We start from the raw sequence: 26,179 nt of genomic DNA, 5'->3' as shown, positions 1-26,179 counted from the left end.
AAGATATTATAAACATAATAATAACATAAGAAAACAAATTGGAATATGTTGAGTAACAAATCAGAAGGAGAAAAAATAACATTACAGGAAGTCTAAGGTGACATTGTCACTGAGTAGTTAAGGAAAGCTACATGGAAGATATTTTATTTGAACTTGGATTTGAAGGAAATGAAAAATTTAGTCCAAAGAAGAGGGAAAGTCAATTGATTAATTAATATTTATTAAATACCCACTATGTTCCAAGCACTATGTTAAACCCATGGGATTCAAAGAAAGGTTAAAAAATGGTTTCTGCTCTTAAGGAATTTTGTGGCAGATATACCATGTAGACAACTACAAATATACGAGCCTTATATAGGATAAAATTGAAATAATCAACAAAGAGGAAGGTACTAGAATTAAGGAAAATCAAGAAAGGCTACCTATAGAAGGTAGGATTTTAGCTGAGACTTGAAAGAAGTCAGAAGATGCAGTTGAGTAGGGAGAGCATTGCAGATATGGAAGATAGTTATTGAAAGTGCCTGGGGTTAGGAAATGGAATGTTTTGTTCAAGGTACAGCAACATGGCCAGTGTCATTGAATCAGAGTACAGAGTTGGGGGTGAGGGAAAGGAGAGAATAAGATATAAGAAGACTGGGAAAGAAGGAAAGTTATGGAAGGCTTTGAAAGCCAAACACTATTTTACTTTTGATATTAAGATGGAGATGATAGGGAGCTACTGAAATTTATTGAGTTGGAAGAATTGGATACAAGAAGGCACAACAAATGTATACATCAAGTCTAGTACTTAGCAAATAATAAGCACTTAACAAATGTTTATTGATTAATTGATTTATGTTTGGAAAACAATATTTAGGATCATGGGAGCATAGACTTAGAACTTCAAAGAACCCCAGAAGCCATCTAGTTCAACCCTTTCCTTTATAGTAACAAAACAGGCTCAGGGAGGTTAAGTGAAGGAAATGAAAAATTTAGTCCAAAGAAGAGGGAAAGTCAATTGATTAATTAATATTTATTAAATACCCACTATGTTCCAAGCACTATGTTAAACCCATGGGATTCAAAGAAAGGTAAAAAATGGTTTCTGCTCTTAAGGAATTTTATGGCAGATATACCATGTAGACAACTACAAATATACAAGCCTTATATAGGATAAAATTGAAATAATCAACAAAGAGGAAGGTACTAGAATTAAGGAAAATCAAGAAAGACTTCCTATAGAAGGTAGGATTTTAGCTGAGACTTGAAAGAAGTCAGAAGATGCAGTTGAGTAGGGAGAGCATTGCAGATATGGAAGATAGTTATTGAAACTATCATATACAAGATCACATAGGTAGTAGGTGACAGAGTTGAGATTGGAATCAATATCATCTAATTTTCCTTGAATAGAAAGCAAAAAAAAAAAAGTTGAAAATGAGATTGGGAAAATAGGTGACAATTGTGATCACTCATACTTTAATGGAACTTTGTGCTTTATAACTATAAAATATACATAGTTCAGATACTATTGTACCCTTTTTTCAAATGGGGAAACTGAAGGTCAAAGTACTTAAGTGATTTGCACTTAGGCAAGATGGGATTGGAGACTTTGGACATTACCTAGTATCTATCTTAGAAGCCTCCAGAGGAGGTCTGGTCCCTATAATGAAAGAAAAATCATCTCATTATTAGGAAAACGTATTTAAAAATATTCTCATGTATTTAAAAATATTCTAAAAGTAGGATGCCAATCTCATAAAAATGTGAGTGTTAAAGTTATAGTCAGTCATTAAGCATTTATTAAGTTCTTGCTGTATGCCTGGAGATTTGGGAATGGCTTTCCAGGAGCCATCCAATATAACCACCTCATTTTGTCTGTAAGAAAATTTGACTAGGCTGATTTTTACCTAAGGTATATGGATTTTCGGTGGAAAAGGAAGGCTTCAAAACCTTGGTCCTCTAAATCTCAATTCACCACTCTTTCCATTATACCATAATGCCTCTTTAAATCTCTAAATTCTTTAAATTCCCCAAAATAGATGCACTGCCAATAGTGACAGAAATGTGATTATCATATCTATCCATCAGGTCTGAGGCCAGAGAAACATGCAAGGATACTTTAATAGTTTCATTCCAAGCATGGACAGGTGACAAGTGTCCTTATTTAAAAACCATGACTGCAGTTCTCCTCCTCCCACCAAATGCATCACTGACTCTAATAGCTAAAGTGCTGTAAGTTATCCTGCTGAGCTTCTACAAATGAAAAAGGGAAGCTCCATCACAAGCAATAGTTTTTTAGTTCATCAAATTTCTATTCACTGAAAAAATATTATTGTCCTTATGGTTTCTGTTTTATGATTGCTTTTATGAAGACAGTGAAGAGATAAAATATATAGGTGGAAACACAAATTGACTTTATATGGCTAAGATTTATAATCCTCAAAAAATAGCATACCACATTGATCTATTTCTGATTTAAAGTTTTTCTTCTTTTTTAAAATCAGCGTTCCCCCACATATAATAATCCTATCAGACAGTAACTTGTAGTGGAAAACTTCATATTTGATTTACTTCTGGGGGTTTTGAAAAATAAAACCTTAATTCTTTACCTAATATGTCTTGAAACATTATACAAAATAGTGCAAAACATATTTGAGTTTTTCTGACAGCTTTTTCCCCCCCTTCCTTCAATGCTTGCTGCAGGACCTGAGGGAGGAGTGTGTAAAGTTGAAAACAAGAGTATTTGATTTGGAACAACAGAATCGAACATTAAGTGTGCTATTTCAACAGAGAGTCAAACCAGCTTCAGATCTACTCCTTCAGGTATGTACCTACATAGAGAACAATCTTTGCAAATGAAACTCTATTTCTGATAAGATGCCAATAGAAACAATTCATAAATCCCTAAAAGAATGCTCCTAGTGTCATGGACTGTGTTGAATTTGAAAGAGGTTTCCCACTAGCTTCTGGTTTCTATGATACACGCATATTTTTAAAAATATCAAACAGAAAATAAGAAAAAGGATGCATACTAAGACATGACCACCAGAAGGTACCTTCCAGTAAACTAAATGAAATGGTGAAAGGATTCTAAGAGTTATTGAATAATTTGTAGAACAAGTACTTTTCCATTTTATAACAGTGAATAGTTTTGGGGTTTTTTTTGTGAAATGGAAATGGATTTCTTTAATGTAGTCAGAACCTTTGCAGTAAAAATGCAATAGTGTATTGCTCTATTGCATACACAGTAATAAATTAGTTTCTTTTTCTTTTTCTTGGTCAGGCTGGCCTTCCCTGAGACAATTCTTTAGATTCATTACTCTTGCAACAAATGTCATCTGAAGGAAAGGGTCTCTTTAACACTCAAGCATACTTTTTATGTTCTTGCCCATGACAGGGCTTTATGGAGCTGGTTCCAGAAAAGTCTTTTTCAATAAATAAACTGATGTAATCTATACTTATTCTGGCCCCTATCTTCATTCAATGTCATTTTTTTTCTGTCACTACAGTACATGTTACTGTCTATTTTTTTTTCTATATGTGGTTAAAAAAAACCAAGGAAGGGATATTCCACAGTACATATGACATCCTGGGACCATACCCTCCAGTACTTTTTCTACTGAGAAATATGGTTGATATCTCTTCTGAGATCTTGGTCATTTCATTTAATCTGAAATTTATTTCCCTTTAGTAAAAGTGAGGCTGGTGACTTTGCACAGTTTGTCCTCACTTTAATTCAATTCATTTGCATGTCATGGCATCACCTACCTAATGTCAATCATTTTTTGAGAACAAAGGGCAAACAACAATAATATTTATAGATTATAGTAGATATTGTATATATCAGAGAAATTACCTACAAAAAGTACATTGTAAATCTTAAAGTGCTATATGAATGCTAGTTAGCTATTATTATGTTATCTGGACACTGATCTCTTTTCATCTGAATTTTCTAATATTTTTCTAAATGCCCCATATCCATTATTTCTCATGGTGTAGGAATATTCCCTTGCATTCATATACATTTAGTCATTCAAAAATTGCTGGGTACCCATGTTCTTACTCATAATATCTCTTCTTTCTTTACCATCCATAGGAAACTTTTTCTTCTGCATTATTTTCTAATTTTCCATATAGCATGTTTTCTTTTTCAACTGAAATATACATTTAAACATTAGACACAACTGAACAGCTACAACTCAACCAAAATCCAAAGACAGAGAGAGGGGGAGGGAGAGAGGGAGAAAGAGAAAGGGAGGATGGAGAGAGAGAGAGAGAGAGAGAGAGAGAGAGAGAGAAAGGGAGGATGGAGAGAGAGAGAGAGAAAGGGAGGATGGAGAGAGAGAGAGAGAAAATGAATTAATATGCAACTTCTTTAGGCACCCTTGTGCATTTTAAAGTAGTGTTCTTCCATTCGAAATGTTTCTCCCCTTATTGTATCTCAATATATTCAAAGAATCTATCTACCAGGCTTACTTTGGAATATGTTTATGTAATAATTTCCTCTTAATGTAAGCTGCTTTTGAGCTTTCCTTTCCTTTCCCTGTCCCCTGGCAACCTTTAATCCCTTTAACATTTCACTATATATATATTTTTTCTTTTGATTCTTTGTTGTTTTCATTGTACATTTGAATACTTACCTAAATGCCTTCAGTTAATTGAAAGAGTACTCGGGCCTCGAATCATTGCAAAGCATTTTTAGTTCTGCATAAAACAGTAGAAAGGCTATGTCTTCCTGTGGAATTACAATATTCTTCAGAAGAGGGATCACACAAAGGCTGCCTTTTCCTTTTACTAAATATTTTAATCCTAGTATTTTGCATATTTGCTCAAACAAGTTGACATCATTCTTTGTCATGGTTGTGTCATGAGTGAGAACCCAGGAAGCATGTCAGGATTCCAGCAAGGACACTACATCCACAATCACAGTTCTTTAGTCTGAGTTGAATTCCAAGGTCATTTCAAAACCTATGATCTCCCAGATGGCAGTGAAATGTACTTTTAATGTGCCACTGAAATGTACAATAAACATATTTGGAGCCCTCTGGGAAATAAAGGAAAGTTGCAGTTCATTTCAGAGAAAGAAAGACATTTGATAAAGCTTAACATCAAAATGTAATTTGGACCCCCAAATTAAAATAAAATAGCTCTTTGAATTGCATAATGGATCTCATCTCAAATTAATTTTCCTTCTGCTTTATCTGTTAGAGTCTATTTCATAATATATGACTCAAAAATAATATGAAAAAAACATTCTAACTAAATTCTTTTTTCCTAGGTTAGACCTACAATGAATAAGTTTATCATAGGGAATCTCACGTCCATAAAAAGCTATGTTTATTTTACTTTCTTATAATCAAGATTCAAGGCTATAATTATTTCTAATAGCTGTTGAGGATACATGAATTCTTATGTCATTTATTTCAATGTGGGGTTTTCTAGAAATATATATGCATGTGTATGTGTGTGTATGTATACACACACACATATATATACACACATAGAGAGAGAGAGAGACAAAGACAGAGAGACAGATAAAGAGACACACAGAGAGAGAGAGAGATTTGTAGCCACTGCTAATGAACCATGGTTGCGTTTTTTTTTAGGTGAATATATTTATGATTATTCTTTTTCTTGAAATTTGCAAATACCTTGCACCAGTATTCAAATGTTAGGATGCTATATGTATTTTGTCAACATAAACTTAGTCATGTCACTGAAATTTTTAAAAAATATTTTCATTTTCTTTCCTGAATTTGTAAGACTCATTTTAACTAGAACTCTTTGAAATTGTACTGGCACTTCTATTATGGTTAAGTATTGCTATACCATGTAATATACTACCAAACACAAAGCTTCCTACTTTCCAGCAACTTAAGTTTTTTAATTGGGCCAAGTAATGCATACCAACTTAGAGGAAGACATTGGTTTACCAGTGTGGGGCTTGTAATTACCTAAATACAATTTCAGAGCATGGTGGTTTTAATTGTTTTAGTACAAGTTTGATGACTAATTGGAAAAGGTAAGTACATTCTGACTAAAATTAAAAGCACTATAGAAACAAAGAGAAGGAAAAATTGTCTGTCCTTAAGGAGTTCAAATTCTAGGGGGAACTATATGAAAAATAACTATGTAAATACAAGATATATAGATTAAAATTTCAATTCAACTTAGTTAAACTTCAGCCAAACATTTATTAAATATCTATTCTATGCCAGACATTGAGCTAAGTTATAAGGATGCAAAGATAGAAATAAAAAAGTCTTTATCCTCAAGAAATTTGTGATCTATCAAAAAAGATTTTATATATATTTATATAACATATATGACATATATATGAAAACAAAACAAATTCAAGTTTTTCTTGCATTTAATAGCAAGGTTGAATGAAAAATGAATTTTCCAGATCAAAGAATGTGTTTGTATAAACATTCAACAACCCTCTGGGATGTTTCCTTGGAGAGGAGGAGACCATCTTCTTGCACTTCTGTTGGAGAATTGCTAGATAGTAAGGAAGGGCTAAAGGGAGCATGCTCTGATGTTCTCTGAATTGTAAAGATGTTGTTACTATACCATAGAATCATAGCCTCATAGATGTAGAGTTGAATGGGCCTCAGAAGCTTTCTATTCCAGCCTTTTGACTTTACTAGTCAGTCAGTCAATATTAAACATTTGTCATTGCCAGTCACTGTGGTAAACACTAGACATATAAAAAAGCGGGAGGAAATAGTCCCTATTATCAAGGAACTTATAATTCAATGAAGGAGATAATATATAAATAAGCAATTATAGACAAGTTGCATAGTCTATCAAATAGCATTTATTAAATGCTTATAGATGGCAGACACCATGCTAAGTGCTGGGAATACAAAGAAGAGAAAAAACTGTCTCTGTCCTTATGGACATTAAATTATGATGGGAAGACTAAAACATAACTATATAGATGCAAAAGCTATACAGAGTAGATTAAAATTGATAAGGGGGGTTGGTATGGTCACACTTATGATTTTTTGCTTTAGAACAATCATTTTGACTGCTGACTAGAGGATATATTGAAATGGGGAGAAACATGAGAGGGAGGAACTAATTAGAATTGGTCATTGGTCACTCCTACTGTCATGAGTGAAAAGTGATTGGGGCCTGAACTACGGTGGTGGCTCTATCAGAGGAGTAATAGGTCCAAATCCAGTGATGATTTGGAAGTAGAAAGGAGAGACTTGTTTATGGATTAGATGTGTGTGGTGAATGAGAGTGAGGAAGCAAAGGTAATATCAGGGTTGTAAATCTGGATAAGTAGGATATTGGCAGTACCCTTGCCATTAATAAGACAGAATGAAGAAAGAGAAGGCAGGATGGTTTTGGTGATATGTCAGACCAAAATTTGGACACAAATGATCTGCCTCCAGACTCAGTATTCTTTCCTTGAGTTCTCTGCCAGGCTCCCAAGCAACTTCTAACAGGTGGTTTTCAGAGGGGTAAAATAATTCTTCATAGCATCAAATAGATACGTAGTAGAAAAAGTGTCTGCTACTCCCAATATTCAGATAACAAGTTATGACTATTATCAAAAGGTCAAGAGTAGAACTGAGCATAAAACACACACTGGGGGAGGGAGGGAGAGAGAGAAAGAGAGAGAGAGAAAAGAGGGGAGGGAGGAAGAGGAAGAGAGAAAGAAGGAGAGGGAAAGGGAGGAGAAGGAGAGGGAGGAAAGGAGGGAGGAAGAAGGATGGGGACAAAGAAGGAGGGAGAGAGCAGGAGGGAGGGAGGGGAGAGAATGGAGTCAGGGAGAGAGGAAGGAACAAAAAGTCCCTCATTTTTATCACCCTTCTCTTAAAAGATACATGGATAAGTATATGGAGATATTACTTAAAGCAGATTTGGAAAGATTCACATGAGATCCTAGGATCTTCACAATATACCAAAGAACATAAACTTCTAAGATTGACAACAAGAATCCCAAATTGTTCAATTTTGTTATGTCATGCAGACTAGGACATATTAACCTCATTTTCATTGTCTGTAAAACAAGGATAATAAAAGCCTCTACCTCACATAACAAAATGAAAAATTAAATGAGACAATACAAAAAATGCTTTGCAAACTCTAAAGCATTATATGAATGGTAGGTATCATTATTATTACTAAAAATAATACCAGTTTGCACTCCACTCCAGAAAAAGGAGTAAACACTTTCACATAGAAAAATGAGTCTAGCAAACAAAGAACAGAAACAAAATACTTTTTGAAATCAAAACCACCAGATGTATAGGACCTACATAACGGAGTACACTCAGGGATGGAGTAGTATGCAGATTGCTATAGAAAGTAGTAAAATCAATAAAAGGATCATATTTATGCACAAACTTTCTCTGTGACTATTTTTCTATATGATGGAAACCTGTGTGTTTTGCTGCCAAAGCATTATTCTCTTATGCCTTTAGCCTTGTACTCTTTTAAAAACTTATTTCTCTTTTCTTTTGACATTTCAAAGGGTCTACTGCTTATATCCTTGGGGCAAAAGTGAAAGGAGAGGATATAGGAATATGGTATTCACATTAACTGTTGAGATCTGACAACACAGAACAGAGGTGTGAAACCATTGCTGTCACTTTTCCAAAGGCTGTGGCTCTATTGCTTCTGTTTTATTCTGTTGTATTGTTTCCCAGGAGGGGAAAGGGTGTATGGAATTCTTATTTCTTATTTAATTATTCATATTAGCCCTTATAATCAAAATTCAAGTTTTGATCATTCCCTTCTTTCTTTCCAGAAGCCAGTCTTTCTTTAAAACCCAGTTTAAGTTCCAATGCCTATATTAAACTTTCTTAAACTATTGCAGGCCTAATTAACTTTTGACTTCTTTGAACACTTACAATAATGCTTCTAGTTTGTCCCACACAATTCAAAATGTAATTACATACTATTTTATATTCTTAACTGATTATCTTCCCAAATAGACTAAGCTCTTTCAAACCAGGGCCATTTTTCTATATACACACAGGAAGGACCTGCCTATAGTGAAATCATAATTGGAGCCCAATACATAATTGTTGATTAACTTATTAATGCATGGTTTTATATTTGCTATTTTCCTAATGCTTTCATAAATATTTTGGTGTTACCTTGATAATAAGAAGAAAAGAAAAAATGTTGCAGTGTAGAAAAAAAATCTGGACTTGGTGTAAGGCCTAGGTTCAAATTTATCTGTGACACCAGCCATTTGTTGATAAGAAACTCATTTAATCTGATTCTTACTGTCCTCTTCTGCAAAATGGCTATGAAAATCAGAAACATAGTCCTTATTTCATGCTTGTTGAAATAATCAAGTAAGAAGACGTCTTATTAGTTTTAAATAAATAATAAATGTTAGTTTTTGTTTTCTAAGATTTACTTTTAGTTGATCCATCTCTTCACAACTAAGTCATACTAAAGGTATTGGGTTGGTGGTAAGTCATAAACACAGACCATTTCTTCTCTTCTCCTGAAACAAGGATAAGGTCAGGATTAGATATGTGATTTCCTTGGCAAAGGGAACTCCAAGTGAATCATTTCCTAATAATTAATGTAGCACTTTTCAGTTTGTAATCATAAAGCACTGCCTAAAACATTGAAAGATTAAGTGACTTATTCAGGATTACCCAAGAATCAATCCATGTGAGAGAAAGAAATTGAACTCAGATCTTCCTCATTTTGAGACCAGCTCTTGATCTCCTAAGCTCTCTAACTCAACTAACAACTCTCTTTTCCTTGAATAATTTATCATTATTGATAATTATATTAATTTTTTAAAAGTATATCAAGAACTTTTACATAATTACTTTAGACTTAACAACTTATGAATGGTTCTGCAAGTATTACTCTACCTATTGCTATCTCTATCTGTAAATATGAAGAAATTAAAGCTGAGAAAATGAATCATCTGAGAAAAAGCTAAAACCAACTAAGGTCTTTCTGACTTCAAATCTCACACTCAAGCCATACTGACTGCAGGTCTAGCCACCCCTTCTCCACACTTCTGTTCCTTCCACACTGTCCTTTTATACCTGAGCTAAATTCTACATGCAAAATTCTTGCCATTATACTGAAACTGCTTCCTTTGCTTCCACAATAACACAAAGTAGGTGGCAAAATGGAAATCTAAAAATATGTCCAGAAGGTCAATACAAATTTTGAGCAAGTTAACTCTGTTTTCCTGCACTGATAAAAACTGAAAAGAGTTGGATTTTTTTTCCAGAAGTTTTAAAATTTGATTAAACTCTATACCATTGTGTACAAGCCATAGATTTAGATTCAGTTCCTGATCTAGGGATTCACAATCTAATTTATATAGACCCACAAGGCATCAAGAGGAGTAATCTAGAGTGCACTTTGGGGATTTCATCTAACACTGTGGCACAGATGTTAGAAGTTTCAGTCAGTGTTGAATTTGTTGCCCAGGATCATCAGAGGACTTGTGTGGGTTCATAACTGGCATCTGACAGACATTAAAACATATGGATGAATGTGAAGAAAGGATTAAGCCCCAAGCAGTAAGTATTGGAAAAGACATTAATTTGTCAGAGGAGAAGAAAGAGGTTAGTCTGAAATGAAAGGGACAGTATGAAAGATTACACAACTCCTATGAAAAAGAATTTTTTGATGAGGAACACTAAAATGAAGTTAACTGAAAATCAAGAAGGGGATGCAAAGGATGAGTAAGTAAAGGAAGCAGCTAGAGAAAGAAAGACAAATGTCTATATTCTCTTTCTTCCTATAGTTATTATTTATCTATCTATTTAACTCTCTGTCTGTATGTCTATCTATTCTATACAGAATGTCCAAAAGGTATTCCTCCAATTTTCTTTCTTCATCATAACAATCTGATTTTTCCTCTTCTTTTCTGAAAAAATGAATACATTTGTATGCCTTACATATAACATGACATACACATTCTCTCTCCTATGCTATTAAATATCATTAAATAGGACCCACATCCTCCATTAGGATTGACCTCTTCACTCCTTCCTCTTAATCAATCCCTCTTTTACTTTATATCCAACTTTTAAACTCACTACATGTAGTAACTGTTTCCAGATTAATCCATCTTTGATTCACCCCCCATGTATCATTCTTTTGTTGGAACTATTCTATTATATTGATCTGCATTCAATGACAATTAATCCTGAAACGAGCATTTATTAGGTGCTTACTCTGTATCAAGTACTTTGCTAAACTACTAAATTGAGAATAATCTTCTGATAGTTCTTTGGCCAGAAGATGTTGAAAAATGTACGAAAGAAAACATAGGAGAGGAAGATGATTATATTAGAGAGGGGTGTGTGTGTGTGTGTGTGTGTGTGTATGTGTGTGTGTGAGAGAGAGAGAGAGAGAGAGAGAGAGAGAGAGAGAGAGAAGGGGGGAGACAGAGAGAGAAGGAAGGGGGGAGACAGAGAGGGAGAGAAAGTAGTGGAAAAAAGAGAATGTTTTGATATTGGAATTTTTTGGTGAAAAAATACTTCTTCCACCAATGCAAATCATCTCTTTCTCTGCCAATTACAGTATTAAAAAATTGTGTAGGGCAGTGAGGTTAAGTGATTTGTCCAAGCTCACACAGCCAATATATGACAGATGAAGAGTTTAAGGCCATATCTTCCTGATACCCTATACTACATTGCTTCTGAGTTTTAAAGAGAATATTTTGAAATAACTAAAAAAAGGGAAAAGAATAAAGATAGATCAAGAGAAAATTACTACATATATGCATATGTGAAATTGGAATGGAGAGCTGTCAAGTTTACTCTTTCCAGACAAAATAGGATTAGCAGATTCTAGAGGATCATAGATTATAAACTAGAAGGATCTTCACAGGTCATCTTGTCAGAGAATCACGGAATTTCAGAATTAGAAATAATACCAGCAACTTTCTTACTCTTTCTAGCCCAGCCAATTATCAAAAAAATGATCCCTAATGCAATATACCCCACAAGTGGTTATCCAGTCTCTGACTAGACCTCCAGTATCCACCTGCTGATTTGTCACATGAAGATATTGAGGTGCACTAATATTAAATAATTTATTCAAGATTACCTAGGAAGTTAGTGGCAGAGATAAAATTTAAAATCTAATCTTCAGCCTTTAAATGTTGTTCTCAATTCACTATGGACAAAAAAAAACCTCTTCCTATATGATCTACAACTTATTTTAGAACCATTTACTCTTCCTGCTTGTTGCTAGTGAGGTGATAGTATTAGGTCTTACTACCAAATAGGCTAATTACTTTTACTCTAAGGTTGTAGCTTCATCTTACTAATATCAATAAAGAATTTATTAAGTAGCTACTATGTGTGAGGCACTCTCCTAGACATTGTGGCCATTGGACTAATGCAATAATTCCCATAAAGACTGCACACTGCCTTCCCACTTCAAATCCATTATTCATATTGCTGCCAGAATAATTTTCCTTATATTTAGATCTAGCGATGTCACTCCTCTCCTTAAAAACTTCACTGGCTCCCTATTATCTCCTGAAGAAAATGTATTAGATGCATCAGTCTATCATTTAAAGTTCTCAGTGATCTGACACAGACTAACCTTTCCTGAATTATCCTATATTATTGCCTTCCATGGATTTGAGTGATGATTCAGAAAAAATGGATTGTCACCCATATTCAATCCACATGGGTCTGCTTTTATGCTTCTGTTTACCTTATTCTTCACAGTCTAGAATGTTCTTTCTCCCTATCTTATGCAGGTGAATTATTAATAATTTTTTAAATACAACTAAAATATTATCTTCTATACAAAGTTTCTTTTTCTGATCCTCTGTCATTAAGGACTTTTGCCCCTTCAGAATTAAGATATATCTTTCAGATAGGAAGGTATACCTCCTATATAGTACTTTGTTTTGTAGGTCTTCCATTTGCTTATTATGTACTACTGCATTTAACAATAATCTCTGTTTATATCTTACTTTTCTATTAGCCAATAAGTATTAAATTTGATTCCTCCCATTAACTAGATAGGTAGGTTCTTAATAAGTAATACTTGAATCACTGATTAAATTCTTGTCTTTATGACCTTGAAACAAAGGATCTTTCCAGGTTTCAGTGGACAGAGAATTTGGCTTATTGAATTAAAAATTGAACCACCTGTGTCAGGCTGTTTTAAGGAATTTAACTTTAAATGAAGGTTCAAAACCTGAACATAATTGGACATTATATTGCTAGGAAGGATGTGACTGAAATGCAAATTCAAGGAATGTACTTTGTCCCACAGAGAATTCAGGACATTGTGATTTTTGTTTTTGTTTTCATATTTCAAATGTAGAGAAGAAAATCTGATTATCTCAGATTTAGTGAATTTCATGCAGCAAAGGTTCATCATGACAACTTCAGAAGCTCCCCTGTCAAACTGTTATTAAGTGTTATATTTCTGTGGATTTTGGCTAAATTCTAAGTCTTCTAGAATGCAGGGGACAGATAGTACAGAGAAAGGAATGGTTATGTTTACCTGGGGATTTGATTATGCAGATTGGTACATTAATTCCTTGGCACTCGAAGTTTCAGAACGTCCATTGCTGTCAGTGGATGTCACACCAGGGAAATCTTATTCCCCGGCATAAAAAGATTAAGTAACCCAAACTCTGACACGAAAGACCAGTGTTTCCAGGAGCACAAAGTAATTCTGTCTTTGTTCTGTCACCTCTTTGACCATGAGGAGGGTGTGCTTGTTTGAGAGTTGCCCTATCTCATTTGGGAACTGCTTGCTGGAAAACTGGCCGTGATTCTCCAGCTGCCAGAGCATACAAACAGGACTTGGCCATGGTGCTTTAACGTAAGAGGTTGCTCTGGAAAACTGCTCTGCATTTTTGATGTACTAGTTTTGCAAAGCAGAAGACTAAAACCAGGAGCTAATTAGAGAGTAAACCATACCCGTAATGTCTCAGTAAAAACCTCTAATCAACAAACTAATTGTCAAAATCAATAACATGAATGTTAGTCTGATGCCCTTTACCTTTCTCCTCTCCCCCAAAAAATCCAATCCTAGAAGGCAGACTATTCTTCATTGGAACACTACATACCTTGCTGGATTATAGCCTAGGTTTGGGGAAAACTAGTAATAATAACAGCATTCCTACTGATTCATTGTATAGTCTCACACATCCCTTTGCCTCACACATGATTATAACCTGCCCCTTCCTATCTCAAAGAGGTAGAAGAGATAAAATAAAAAGCATCATAATACTTCTATCTCTTTAAAAAAAAGGAACTGCCCCAATTCAATTCAATGGATATTTTGAAACAGCATTTTCTTTTCATAAAGCACCATACGTCATTTCAAACAATGGTACATGATGTTATCCTTTCTCTTACTTTTAGTGATTCCATCACTTATTGTACAATTTTCATTTCTATATAGATGATCCCTATATACTTCTAACCCTTATCTCTCCTTTGAGATCAAATTCACTATCAGCAACTGCAGATCAGAAATTTCCAACTTCTTGTTCTATCTATACCTCCAACTCAGCATGTTGGAAACAGAATTCTCTTATCCTTGTTCCTATATATCTAAAGTTCTAGGCATGAGAGTTCATTCCTTGAGTCATCTTAAATGTATTTCTCTATCTCATTGCCCAAACTTAAAAAGTATAAATTCTCTTTCCTCTCTTCCACAGTTCTCCCTTCTTTCTACTTTCACTATTTCTGTTTATAATTCCCCTATCTTCTTGGGCATTAAAGTTAATTCTTTAAAGTTATCTTTAATATATCCTTTTATATCATCATCCATATTAAAAATGAATTCTTATCTTTTCCCTCAAACTCTCTCCTCTTCTCAACTATCAAGGGTACTATTATCCTTCCACTCACCCAGCCTCAAAATCTTAGTGACAACCTTAATTACTTTCTGATGATCAACTCATATATCCAAATAAGTCTCCAGATCTTTTCATTTATTTCACAACATGACTTACATATATTCTCCTTTTTCTAATCACAGAACTACCACTCTAGTTTGAGAATTTATCTAGCACAGTGTCTGACATGATTACTGCTTAGTAAATACTTGTTGATTGATTATTTGATAATATTTTACCTTAATTGCAATGGCTTTTTAATAACTCTCTCTTTTCCAAATCTCTATCCACTACAATCTCTCCTCCATTCACTTGCCAGAATGTTTTTTCTTAAAGTGTAAATGGAACCAAATCCACACAGTCCCCTTACTAATCTCCCTCCTAAATAAATTTCACTGACTCCCTATTACTTCCAAGATGAAATATGAGATCCTTTGTTATTTAAAATTCTTGACATTCTGGCTTCTGCCTACCTTTCTAGCCTTCTTGCATTCTCCTCTGCTCTATGCACTTCACAACTCAGCCATATTCACTCAATATTCCATCCTATTTCTCTATTTCTTCTTACTGGCAATTTTCCATAACTGAATGTTCTCCCTCCCATGTCTTATTCTTCAATTCTCTGCCTTCCTTTAAAATTCAATTCAAACCTCCCTGAGACTGTATAGTGTCTAGAGCTCTGGATCTGGAATTAAGAAGACCTGAGTAGAGCAGAGACTTAGTAGCTATGTGACATTGAGCAAATAAATTAACCACTATCTGCCTCATTTTCCTTATCTGTAAAATGGGGATAATAATATCATTGTAAAAGCCTTAAAATGCTGTATAAATGTCATCATCATCATCATCTCCATTCTCCCCACAGCTGCTGTATTGGTATTCCAAAAGCATAGGTCTTCCCATATTATTGCACTGTTCAAAATACTTAAGTGGCTCCCTATTACCTCTAAGATAATATACAGACTCCTCTGTTTGGCTTTTAAATTTCTTGACAGTCTGGTTCTCACCTCTTTTTAGACATTTGCATGTTGTTCTCCCTTGTGCAATCTATATTCTACCTAAATTCATTCTTTGGGGAAGTTTTATTTTTTTATTAAATGAACTAGTAAAAGTAAACTTAGAACCAGCAGGTGAGGAATATAGATCAGGCCCAACTACTTTCAGTCACAAATGAGAAGATGAAAGTTCCCAAGAGATTCAGGTCCTCATGATAATAGTGGCAACTATAATAGCAACTGTTTATTAAATTCCTACTGTGAATAGAACACTCTTTTTAAGGTAGATGCTATGCAGAAGATGCCATGTTCAGCTATTATGCCTCTACATTCAAGGATCTTAAGATCTAGATCTGCAAACTAGGATCCAATTCTTCTAATTCTTAGTTTAGGGCTCTAATACATCACACCATACTTTTTAACATTTAATTTTATCTTTTTCTATTATAATTTAAGTTCCAGACTGTCTCCCTCCCTCCATTCCCACCACATACCAGAGAAGGCCATCATTTGACACAGATAGGTAGGTAGGTAGGTAGGTAGGTAGGTAGATAGATTGATAGATAGATAGGTAAACCCTTCTATGCATATTTCTATTTACCAGTTCTTTCTCTGAAAGTGGAGGGCCTCTTCCTTTATGGACATTTTGTAACTGATTTGAAGATTCATAATACTCAGAATAGCTTAAATTTTCACAGAATAATTTAGATATTATTCCACATGCCATATATTTTAAGGTGACTGCTGGGAGGACAGTTGAGAACTGCCAAGGTGAAGAAATTGGAAGGATCCAGAGAGATCTTCAGACATAAATTGGAAGTTAAGGAAAAAATTCAGATAAAATAGGATAAGCACATGATTGGAACATTAAGTGGGTGAGCCTGATAGACAGGAAATAAAATAATAAAGCAAAATTTACAACATTACCCTTATGTTCATAAAGCTTGTTGAAAGCCTACAGTGAACTTATACAGTATCTATGCAATTGCCTCTTTTAACAGGTAAGAAAGCAATGTACTCAATCAAAAGATTTGGAGTATGAAAATATGGGCTTGAAGTTCACCTCTGCCAGCTACCAATTATGTGAATTTAGGCAAATACCTTACTCCTCTGTAAGCCTCCATTTCCTCATCTATAAAATAAGGTTAGATGGGAAGATATCTAAAATCCCTTTTAGCTATCAATCTATAATGTTGCAAAATTGAGGTTCAGAGAGCTTAAGGGATTTGCCTAAGGTTCCCTTACTAATAAATGGTCAATCTGGGATTCTAATATAAGTTTGAGGGTTCCAAATCAGACTGTATTATATATCCCTCTGAGGTAAGTGCAGATGAATGAAATAGTCTGCAGGTTCAGAAAAGACAAGAAAATGTTCTAATAGAAATCAAGTTGGTGGCATAAAATGAAATCCATTGAATTTTTTAAAAAAGTCTGTCTCTCCTTGCCATTCTTTTTTAGATAGGTATTTGAGAGGAGTTGTATCAGAAAAGATGAGCAGATGGGGAAAGAAGAAATGATGGAGATATTTAGCTATAAAAAATCTATATTTGCTTTTTTAGTTCATTTAAGAAGCTAAAATACTTAAGAAGGGAAAAATAAACAGATGAACTGTCCTAAATTTGGCTGAATACGAATTACTCTTAATTTAAAAACCTGCTTACTTCATCAGCAACTTCATCAGAACCTCATTATTGTCCTCTCAGCTTTTCCTGAGAGCACAAGAACTTTGTACATAATATTTTTGTCAACAAAATGCTTTTATTTCAGAACTATTCAGAAACATGATCAGATATAAGAGTTTTACAGCTAGACTCTTAGATTTCATCTAGTTTAACACCTTAATTTTACAGATGAAATGATTTTCTAGATGTATACAGCTAGAATAAGTTTGAGACCCTTTTTTGGCCTAGGTTTTTACTCCAGTTCCTTTCTTCTTCCACTCTATCATGCTGCCCTTCAATAACAATGATAATTGGATATTTATTCAACAATTTAGTAACTACAAAGCACTTTCCCTACAACAACCTCTGAGACAGGCAATACAAGTGTTGTTTTCTCCATTTTATGGAAAAGAAAACAGACTTCCAATGGGTATTTAGCCAGATTTTGTAAAATTGGACTATAATATAAATTCTCTCAAAAAGCAGAACTGTTTTCAAAGTATTTTCTTTTCAAATTTGACTTTATCATCCTAAGAGTTAAATATAAAATAAAAAGAATCATGGAATCCCCCCCCAAAATACTCATATACCTAGGAATTATACTGTACAATGAAATGAGTATTGGACTTGAGATCCAAATCCTTAGGTTCAAATTTTGACTCCCATTTATTAGTTTATTATCTTAAGCAAATTACTAAGGCTTTTTTTTCCCTAAACTACAATGTCCTCATCTGTTATATGGTAATAATAATACTTGTAGTACTTATAGCATGGGGTTATTGGGAAGATCAAATAGGATAATTTACATGGAAGCACTTATAACTTTATTGCACTACATAAATGTATTGTTATTGTTATTATATGTGCATTTCACAGCAAGTTTTATGTTGTGAAGAAAATCAAATTTTCCAAATGAAATCCCTTTTGCATCTTTTACTAGGAAATACATACAGAAGTTTTCAAATAGAATTTTCCTCATTTTTCTATGTTGTGCTTGAAGTTGTTCAAGACAGACATTGAGATCCTCGAATTAGCGTAAAGATCGCATAATGATTTCAGTCCAAAATATCATTATCATTAATGTAGTTGCAGAATTTGCCATAAAACGTAAGAAAGCAGAAATGAAAGTGGTAATCTCCAAGCTGATGTGTTTGATGCAAAATTGTCTTCTCATTATCATTTTATTTCCATTGTGGAAACTCACCCTATTAATTCCATATCGAAGCAGAACACTGAAGATGTTCCTTCATACCCTTTGTACATCTGGATGAATTATTATGATTGATTATTCATCGAGATACCAGACTGTTTGTTTGTAGTAGCTGGGGCCTGTCTGGTATTCTTTGAGCAGATTGATGCTATTCTAAAAGCCTCCTTTACTTATATTTATTTTGTAACAGCTTAAAGGTGTCTCTAAATTTACCTTCAGTCTATCCCCTAATTAAATGGAATTGTTGTAGTCTGGTTAGCCAGTGAATAACAGGATTCTATTTTCAATGGCTTTTCTTTTGTAACTTGTCAGCTTCTATCACTCCCTTTATAAGCAACTTGTGGCAAATAGACACCCATGGAGCATGTCACAAATGACCTTTGAATTTGGACATCCAGCAGTAGCTATGTACCTTTCAGAAGTAGTTGTGTTCCTTTCATAGGGCAATGGAATTATAGAACTATAGATAGAAGGGATCTCAGAGGCCATCTAGTCCAATTTTCCTAATTTATAGATTGGTCAGTCACTAAGAATTTATAAGGTATTTACAATGTATCAGTCACTAGGTTAAATAGTGAAAATACTCCTTCCCTTAAGGAGCTCACAATCCAATGAGAGAGATAAGTAAACAGAGATGTATAAACAAGGTATGTAATTAATTAATTTTATATAACAACTAATTATAAAAATAATTTAATTTTTAAAAGGGAAAGAATCAGAAATAAAAGATATTGGTAAAGGCTTGCTATAGGATATGGGATTTTTAATTGAGACTTGAAGGAAGTGAAAGAAACCAGGAGGCAAAGAGAAAGGATCACATTACAGGAATGAGGGAAAGCTAGAGAAAATGTCCAGAGCTAAAGGATAGTTTCTTGTTTGTAGAACAGCAAGCAAGAATCACAAGATTGAAGAATATGGGACAACTAATAAGGTGTAAGAAGCCTGGAATGAGGTGGGGGGAGAGAGAAGATTAAGTTATAAAGTACTTTGAACAGGACACAAAATACTATTTTGTATTTGATCCTCAAAAATGATAGAGGAGCCACTGAGGTTTATTGAGTAGAGAGCTGGCATGGTCAAATTTGAATTTTAGGAACATTTTTTGATGGCTAAATGGAGGATGAATTGCAATGAAAGAGACTTGAGGCAGGCAGACCTACCAGCAAGTTATTGCAACAGTCCAAGTTTGAGATGATGAAGACTTACAATAGAATAGTGACAGTACCAGAGAAAAGAAGGAAAAACGTTGAAGAGTTTTCTATCTATAATATCTAAGTTGCAAGTCTGAGGGACTGGAAAAATGGTGTTGCCCTCTAGAGTAATAAGGAAGGTAGGAGGAGGGTTTAGAAGGAAAGATAATGAGTTCAGCTTTGAACATGTTGAGTTTAAGATGTCTACTGAACTAGAAAATAGTTCTTGCCATTTAAAGTGTGGATGATGTAGAATTGTAGTTTACACACTCCTTTGATATTTACTAATTTATTGATCTCCTTGAAGCCAGTGACCATTTCTTATACTTTTCTAGTCTCTCAAAAATATATGATAACAATGCTAGGAACACAATAAGTGTCTAATAAATACTTATTGAACTGAACTTAATTGAATTACAAATACATTTATAATACATGTTTCCATCCCCTGGAAAATATCATAGTATAAACTGATGTATCCTTTAAAAGTATAAAATTGAAAATAGACAACACTGACTTTTACCAGTATCTAAAGGGGAAACATAATTTTGTTAGAAATGAATCATCACATTCCCATGTTTATGTATGAATAAGAAGCACAAAGTATTGTGTAATGTAAGATATGTTTTAAAATGTATTTGGTTGAATCCTTGTTATTCTGTTTGACTATTATATATAACTGCTTATTTCCTTCCCCTCCCCCTGTATATAACATAATTATGATCAAAGCAGAGATAATATTACCTGTACTCTAGTGTCAGTTCTGCATTCCATTAGTTATTTGTCTTTGGGAAGGCACCTCCCTTTTCTCTTTCTGGGTCTCAATTCCCTCAACTATAAAGGTAAAAGCTCAGAGATCCCTGGAGCTCTAAAATGTTTTTATGCTGATTGCTTTTCCCATGGTCTTCCCAAGCCATCCACTCTTCCTAAAGATTCTCCAGATTCTTTTTTTTCCCCACTTCCTCTTGTTGTTCTTTACCATTACTTTTAGTTCAGACAATATGTTTTCCTGTGGTCTCATTCTGCCCCTTGGCCATCAACTACCAGGAAGTCATTTGTATTGATTTATTGACTGAAACAAAAGATTTTTGTGTTTTCTGAAATTCTGGCTGAAGTCTTTTGACTTCTGCCTCATTCATATCTCTCTTTGTATATCCTTTCCAGACTTATCCAGCTTGATCTTCAGTTTTCAAAAAGTTCCCTTTTCACTCCAGACTTCACTACTCAAAATCTTCTCATGATTCTAAAAAAACTCCTAAAAATAAGCTATTGGTACTATTTAAATGCAGGTAGGAAAAATCATTGGATTTTTGCTTTCAAAACTTATCCAAGATCAGAAATGGTTTGAAAAGAGAGGTTATTGGCTTCATTCCTCCTTGAGTGTTAGATATCTGATGTAAACTTTCTGTTCTGTTACTATCCCAGAGAATGCTGAAAGTAAAATTTATATTTTAATAAAGTAATATCAAAATTGTTTTATTTGTAGCAAAACCAGTAGTATATATAAGCAGTTCCGTTGCTAGGAGAGGCATTATGAGAATGGGGAAAGCACAAGATTTAGAGTCAGAGAGATCTCTGTCACTGATTGCTTCTGTGATCATGTACCAGTCACTTTAACCTCTCTGAGTTACCTATAAATGAGGGGGCTAGTTCCAACTCTGTGATCCTGTAATCCTATTATCTGGTCTCATGTTCTCTCCCTTTCACTACCTAGATGACTTTGAACAAATATTTTCATTTTTCTGGGCCTCAGTTTTTTCATTTGCAAAAATAAGATTTTTGATTTATAGTGCAAAGGAGAGTTTTATTTAGGAGAGTAGTATAAGTTAGTGGGTAGTCATGGATGTTGAAAAGATCACCAATAAAGCTTTTTTAACATTCATAGAAGAAAACAAAAAGAAATGTAAAAAAATAAAGAAATTTTGTTTTCTCATTATTAAATTATATATAATCTATATACTTCTTTGAGCAGCTAGGTTTCATAGTAGATAAAGTACCAGGCCTGGAGTTAGGAAGACTCATCTTCGTGGATTCAAATCCAGTCTCAGGAACTTTCTAGCTGCCTGGACAAATCACTTAACCCTATTGCTCAGTTTCCTTACTTGTCAAATGAGCTGGAGAAGAAAAGAGCAAATCTCTCCAAAATCTTTTCCAAGAAAACCCCAAATGGGGTCACAAGTTGGAAACAACTGAAATTACTCAACAACAACATAAACTTTTTAAAAGCAAATTTTATATAATTGAAATTTTCTCATATAATCCTTTTTGCATCTTTGTTTACATTAACAATTAACATTAAGTTAACAATAAGAAAGAAAATTTAAAATTAGTGACTGGACTATAGTTGTTTGTAGCTCTAAATCTATAAGTCTGTATTGCTATGATTATCTATCTACATGGTGGACCTTAAGGGATCTGCAAAAATCTTCTTTTTACCAAGCCCCAACAAAGGCTGTCAGAAATTCTACCATTAGAAATTCCTTTAAAGTAAAGCATAATTTCTCTAAAGTCCTTTGTTATTCTAACAAGTAGACTATGTCGAGCCATTAGCTGTCATCAATTAAGAGTATTATAGAATCATTGAGTTGGGAGGAAATTGATAGTCCCATATTCCTCATTTTTTTAGGTAAGAAAACAATTGCTAGGAGATGATAAGTATCTTGGTCAGGTCTTCTCACAGTGACTTAAATGTAGTGGGTCCTGAATAATTGTTTATTGAATTGAAATGAACTATGTTATTTAAGGTAATTTAGCAAGTTAGTGAGAAAGTAAAATCTAGATCACAAGTCTTCAGGATTTCAAATGCTATTTCAAACATGTCTTGCTGATAAATGGTTTGATCAAATATTTTTTAGCAGTTATCATTATATGATTATGATTATTATAATGGGAAAGGAGAGACCTAAAGCAGCAACAGTCCTCCCTCTTCCCAGAGGGTTCATTTGGGTGAGATGCCCAAGCCAGAGTGAAAACCTTGGAGACTTGGAAAGGAACCAACCCCCTTCTTCACAGATGAGGAAATCGATTTATATTGGTGAAATGACTTGTTGACATAGCTAGTAAGTAGCAGAGCTGGAATATAATCATAAATTTGGGGGTATGCATTTTGTTTTTTTCTGCTATACCACACTGATAACCTCATAGACACTTTGTACTTTCAATAACAACTGATCCTATTCTTCAATCTATTAAGAAAAAGGAATGAAAATGATCTTTTGAAAACACAATGGGCAGGACTGTTTCAAAGGCTGTAATCTGGATAGCCACTACCATGGGCTAAGTACAAGGTAGCTGACAATCCTAGGCCAGTTTGTGTTTATTTTTTAAGATATATATCAATTATATATAAACTCTCAAGCACTTACAGATATGCTTAAACCACCCTCCAAAACACCTTCTAAACATATTCACAGACACACACAAACACATACATAGTATTCACAGAAAAAAGAGGAGAGAAATGTCAGAATTGGAGTGCTGGTGCAGGCTGAGAAACACTTTGACATGACCCAAAGTGATCATGATTACTTCTTATCAAAAATAGTTGTAGAATATGAGAATTAAAGTTATAACTAAGATTTGTTTTGCTGAATTTAAATTATTTGAGGGAATTAGGGGGCATAAGTAATGGCAATAGGATTAAAAAATATATTGTCCAATAGGTATAATCATACCGGGAGTGGAGGAAGCAATCTGTTCTCCAGCAAATTAAGTTTGTGGTCTCTTATGAGATATGGGAAAGTTACCAAGTCCCCAGGTCACTTACTTGGGTAACATCTGGGCCTCATGGTAGTAAAGATCAGCAAATCATGAGACAAGGTATAGGAACAGAAGCTGATGTGGGAATGTCTTGGAAGGAACCAGATTCCTTCCAGGTGTTGGCAGCCTGGGTAAAGCCCCATTCAACCCACCCTGGTTATGGCTTTAATGACAATGGGCAGGCTGGGAAATTGCCAGATTGGATTTGTGATTTGTTGCTTTCTTCTAATTCCATCTTCTGCCTCTTTGAAAGGGTATAATGTGATAACAGAGCTTCTTATCCTCTCCTCATAGTGGTCTCTCCTCCAAAGATATCAGGTCTTTTGTTCCTAAACAATTTCAACTTTCTATACTAGCCTTCCTTCCCAGCCTGATCTATGAGGTGGGAAAAGGATAAAAATAAGTTCTATTATATTACTTCCATAATAAATCCTTACTAGTCTCATTTTTTCTGTTAAATCTACATTTTTTTCTGCTGATTAATATTACAGATTACAAACATGACAGACTTAGAAAGGTATCTTTCGAGCATTAGCACAGCTGGTAAGCACTGGGCCTGTTAATCGAAATACAAGTATAATTTGATGTCATCAGGTCACCTTTTAAAGCCCCTTGGGTTGAAACCATGCAGTGGAATAAAATAATAGCCCCTGCAGGCCTTTGCTGAATACAATATGCATAAACAACAGGTGTGCTAGTTAATTGTTTTCTCATCATGGTGCATATTTCACACTCCATAACTCCCAAATGAAATACCAAAAGAATGCATAAAATTAAATGATTCAAAGATTTAAAGGGTGTATGCTTTTTATGATAAAGTGAGAGGTAAGGAAGCTCTAAAGGGGGCCTGGGTGTATAATAGTTTTTATTAATAATACTAAATATGTAATGTTTATTTTTTTTCTCTGACAAGCCTTTAAAATGGACACTTAGACCAAAGACAATAGCTACAAAAATGTGGTACAACAATATATGCTAATATTCAAACACTCTCAATTCTTGAATCTCACAAGTAGAGGAAAATTAATTCCCTGGAACATCTCTTAAATGATGTAATCAAACCTCAGCAGAAATATTTTGTACATGGTGATTATCTTCCCTTTCTCTTTGACTGATTTTAGGCTTTGATCTTTGACCTTTGAAATGAAAACTGAAATATGATCTCACAGAAAAGTGTTTTAGTATTTACACTGATAGCTGCTTTGACTTCCATTAGCAGCTTAATACCACTCTCAGATAATTTTAAACCAGATTAATCTAACTAATGTTAAGTGATTAAATACATATATACATTTGTGAGTGTGTGTGTGTGTGTGTGTGTGTGTGTTTTGTAAGATTCTGTGTTACCATCTGCTGGAGAACCAGCCCTTTTGCTGGCACCAGTCCATATTGACCAGCCTTCACCATCTATGACAAAGCAAGGGATATTAGTTAAAGTGACATGAGATTCTAGTCAAGCAATCCAGTTCTTTTTTGATGGAATTTTTCTAATGTGCACTCTCCTTTCCTATGACCTGCCCTTGATAATGGTGGTTTGATACTAGTAACATTCAGGACCTCATCTGAAGGCTATGACACTATTGACTAAATCTCTGTTGACTTTGCTGAGAATGTGAAATACTGTATTCAGAGATAAAAATCAGCACAATGATACTTAATACAACCGAAGAGTCCATTAATGCTTTAACTCTTACATCCTCAGCTATTCTGTATCTCTAGCCAAGAATAGGCTCAGTAGCTGAGAAATGGAGAAAGGAGTGAATTTTATCATTTGATCTGTTAGAGATGATGCCAGCCTTCATGATCATGAATTGCATTTTCAAGGGATGGCCATTCCCAAAGTTCATATTAAATGTGGTGGCTTGCCTTGAACAGGCTATGTTTCATTAGCTACTCACCTTTGCAGAGATACAGGAAGGAGTGGCAATTTGTCTGTGTCCTCCATGAGATACAAGGAAGAGCATTTGCTACAGTATGAATTAAACTTTAACTAAATATGTTACTATGAAAATTGGGCTTCTAGATATTGATGGATTGAAACAAAAGAATGTAATTCACTCTTTCTAGTTTGTTTAGTCTTCTTTACATCTTTGATAAATGAATTTCATTCTTATGAAGAAAGAAATATCCCCAATTCTCTGACCATGCTCCCAGTGGGAAGGAAATATCATTGAACTTAACTTATATCATCCAGCCTCCAGGCTATAACACTTTTCCTCACATTGTCATTTTACCAGAAGGAAGAACTTCCTTAAAAAATCTTTTAATTTAACCATAAAAACTTCAATTCTTCTTTCTAATTTTCTTATTATTAACTTCACCAGAACTTCTTAATGGTGGTGCCTGGGGTTCTTCAAATTACTTTTTTTCCCCTTGCACAGTGAATGAGATTTCCTTGAAAGAGAAAGAAAAAGATTGAAATAGTGAAGACTACACTGATTTGGGAAGTTCTAAGATCCTCAAAATTAACATTAAGGCATTTTTCCCCTTTTAATAGGAAATAGCCCCCCTTTTCAAAATTCCTGCAAAACATAACATTTTCTTAATTAAAA

The 26,179-nt window shown here is 34.2% G+C and overlaps 1 protein-coding gene across 3 annotated transcripts in view; it reads left to right on the top strand.

Moving 5' to 3' along the window:
- Positions 1 to 26,179, top strand: part of NCKAP5 (NCK associated protein 5) — a 679,630-nt gene that overhangs the window by 486,804 nt on the left and 166,647 nt on the right. For all 3 annotated transcript variants that reach the window (XM_031963671.1, XM_031963673.1, XM_031963674.1), the window contains exon 8: positions 2,683 to 2,802. In XM_031963671.1, the coding sequence (XP_031819531.1) occupies positions 2,683 to 2,802 (120 nt within the window). The remainder of the gene's footprint in view (positions 1 to 2,682; positions 2,803 to 26,179) is intronic.

Source organism: Sarcophilus harrisii, chromosome 3 (genome assembly GCF_902635505.1).
Source record: "Sarcophilus harrisii chromosome 3, mSarHar1.11, whole genome shotgun sequence".
Classification (NCBI taxonomy): domain Eukaryota; kingdom Metazoa; phylum Chordata; class Mammalia; order Dasyuromorphia; family Dasyuridae; genus Sarcophilus; species Sarcophilus harrisii.
Note: the sequence above shows the minus strand (reverse complement) of the source record. Positions and strands in the feature narration are given on the sequence as shown.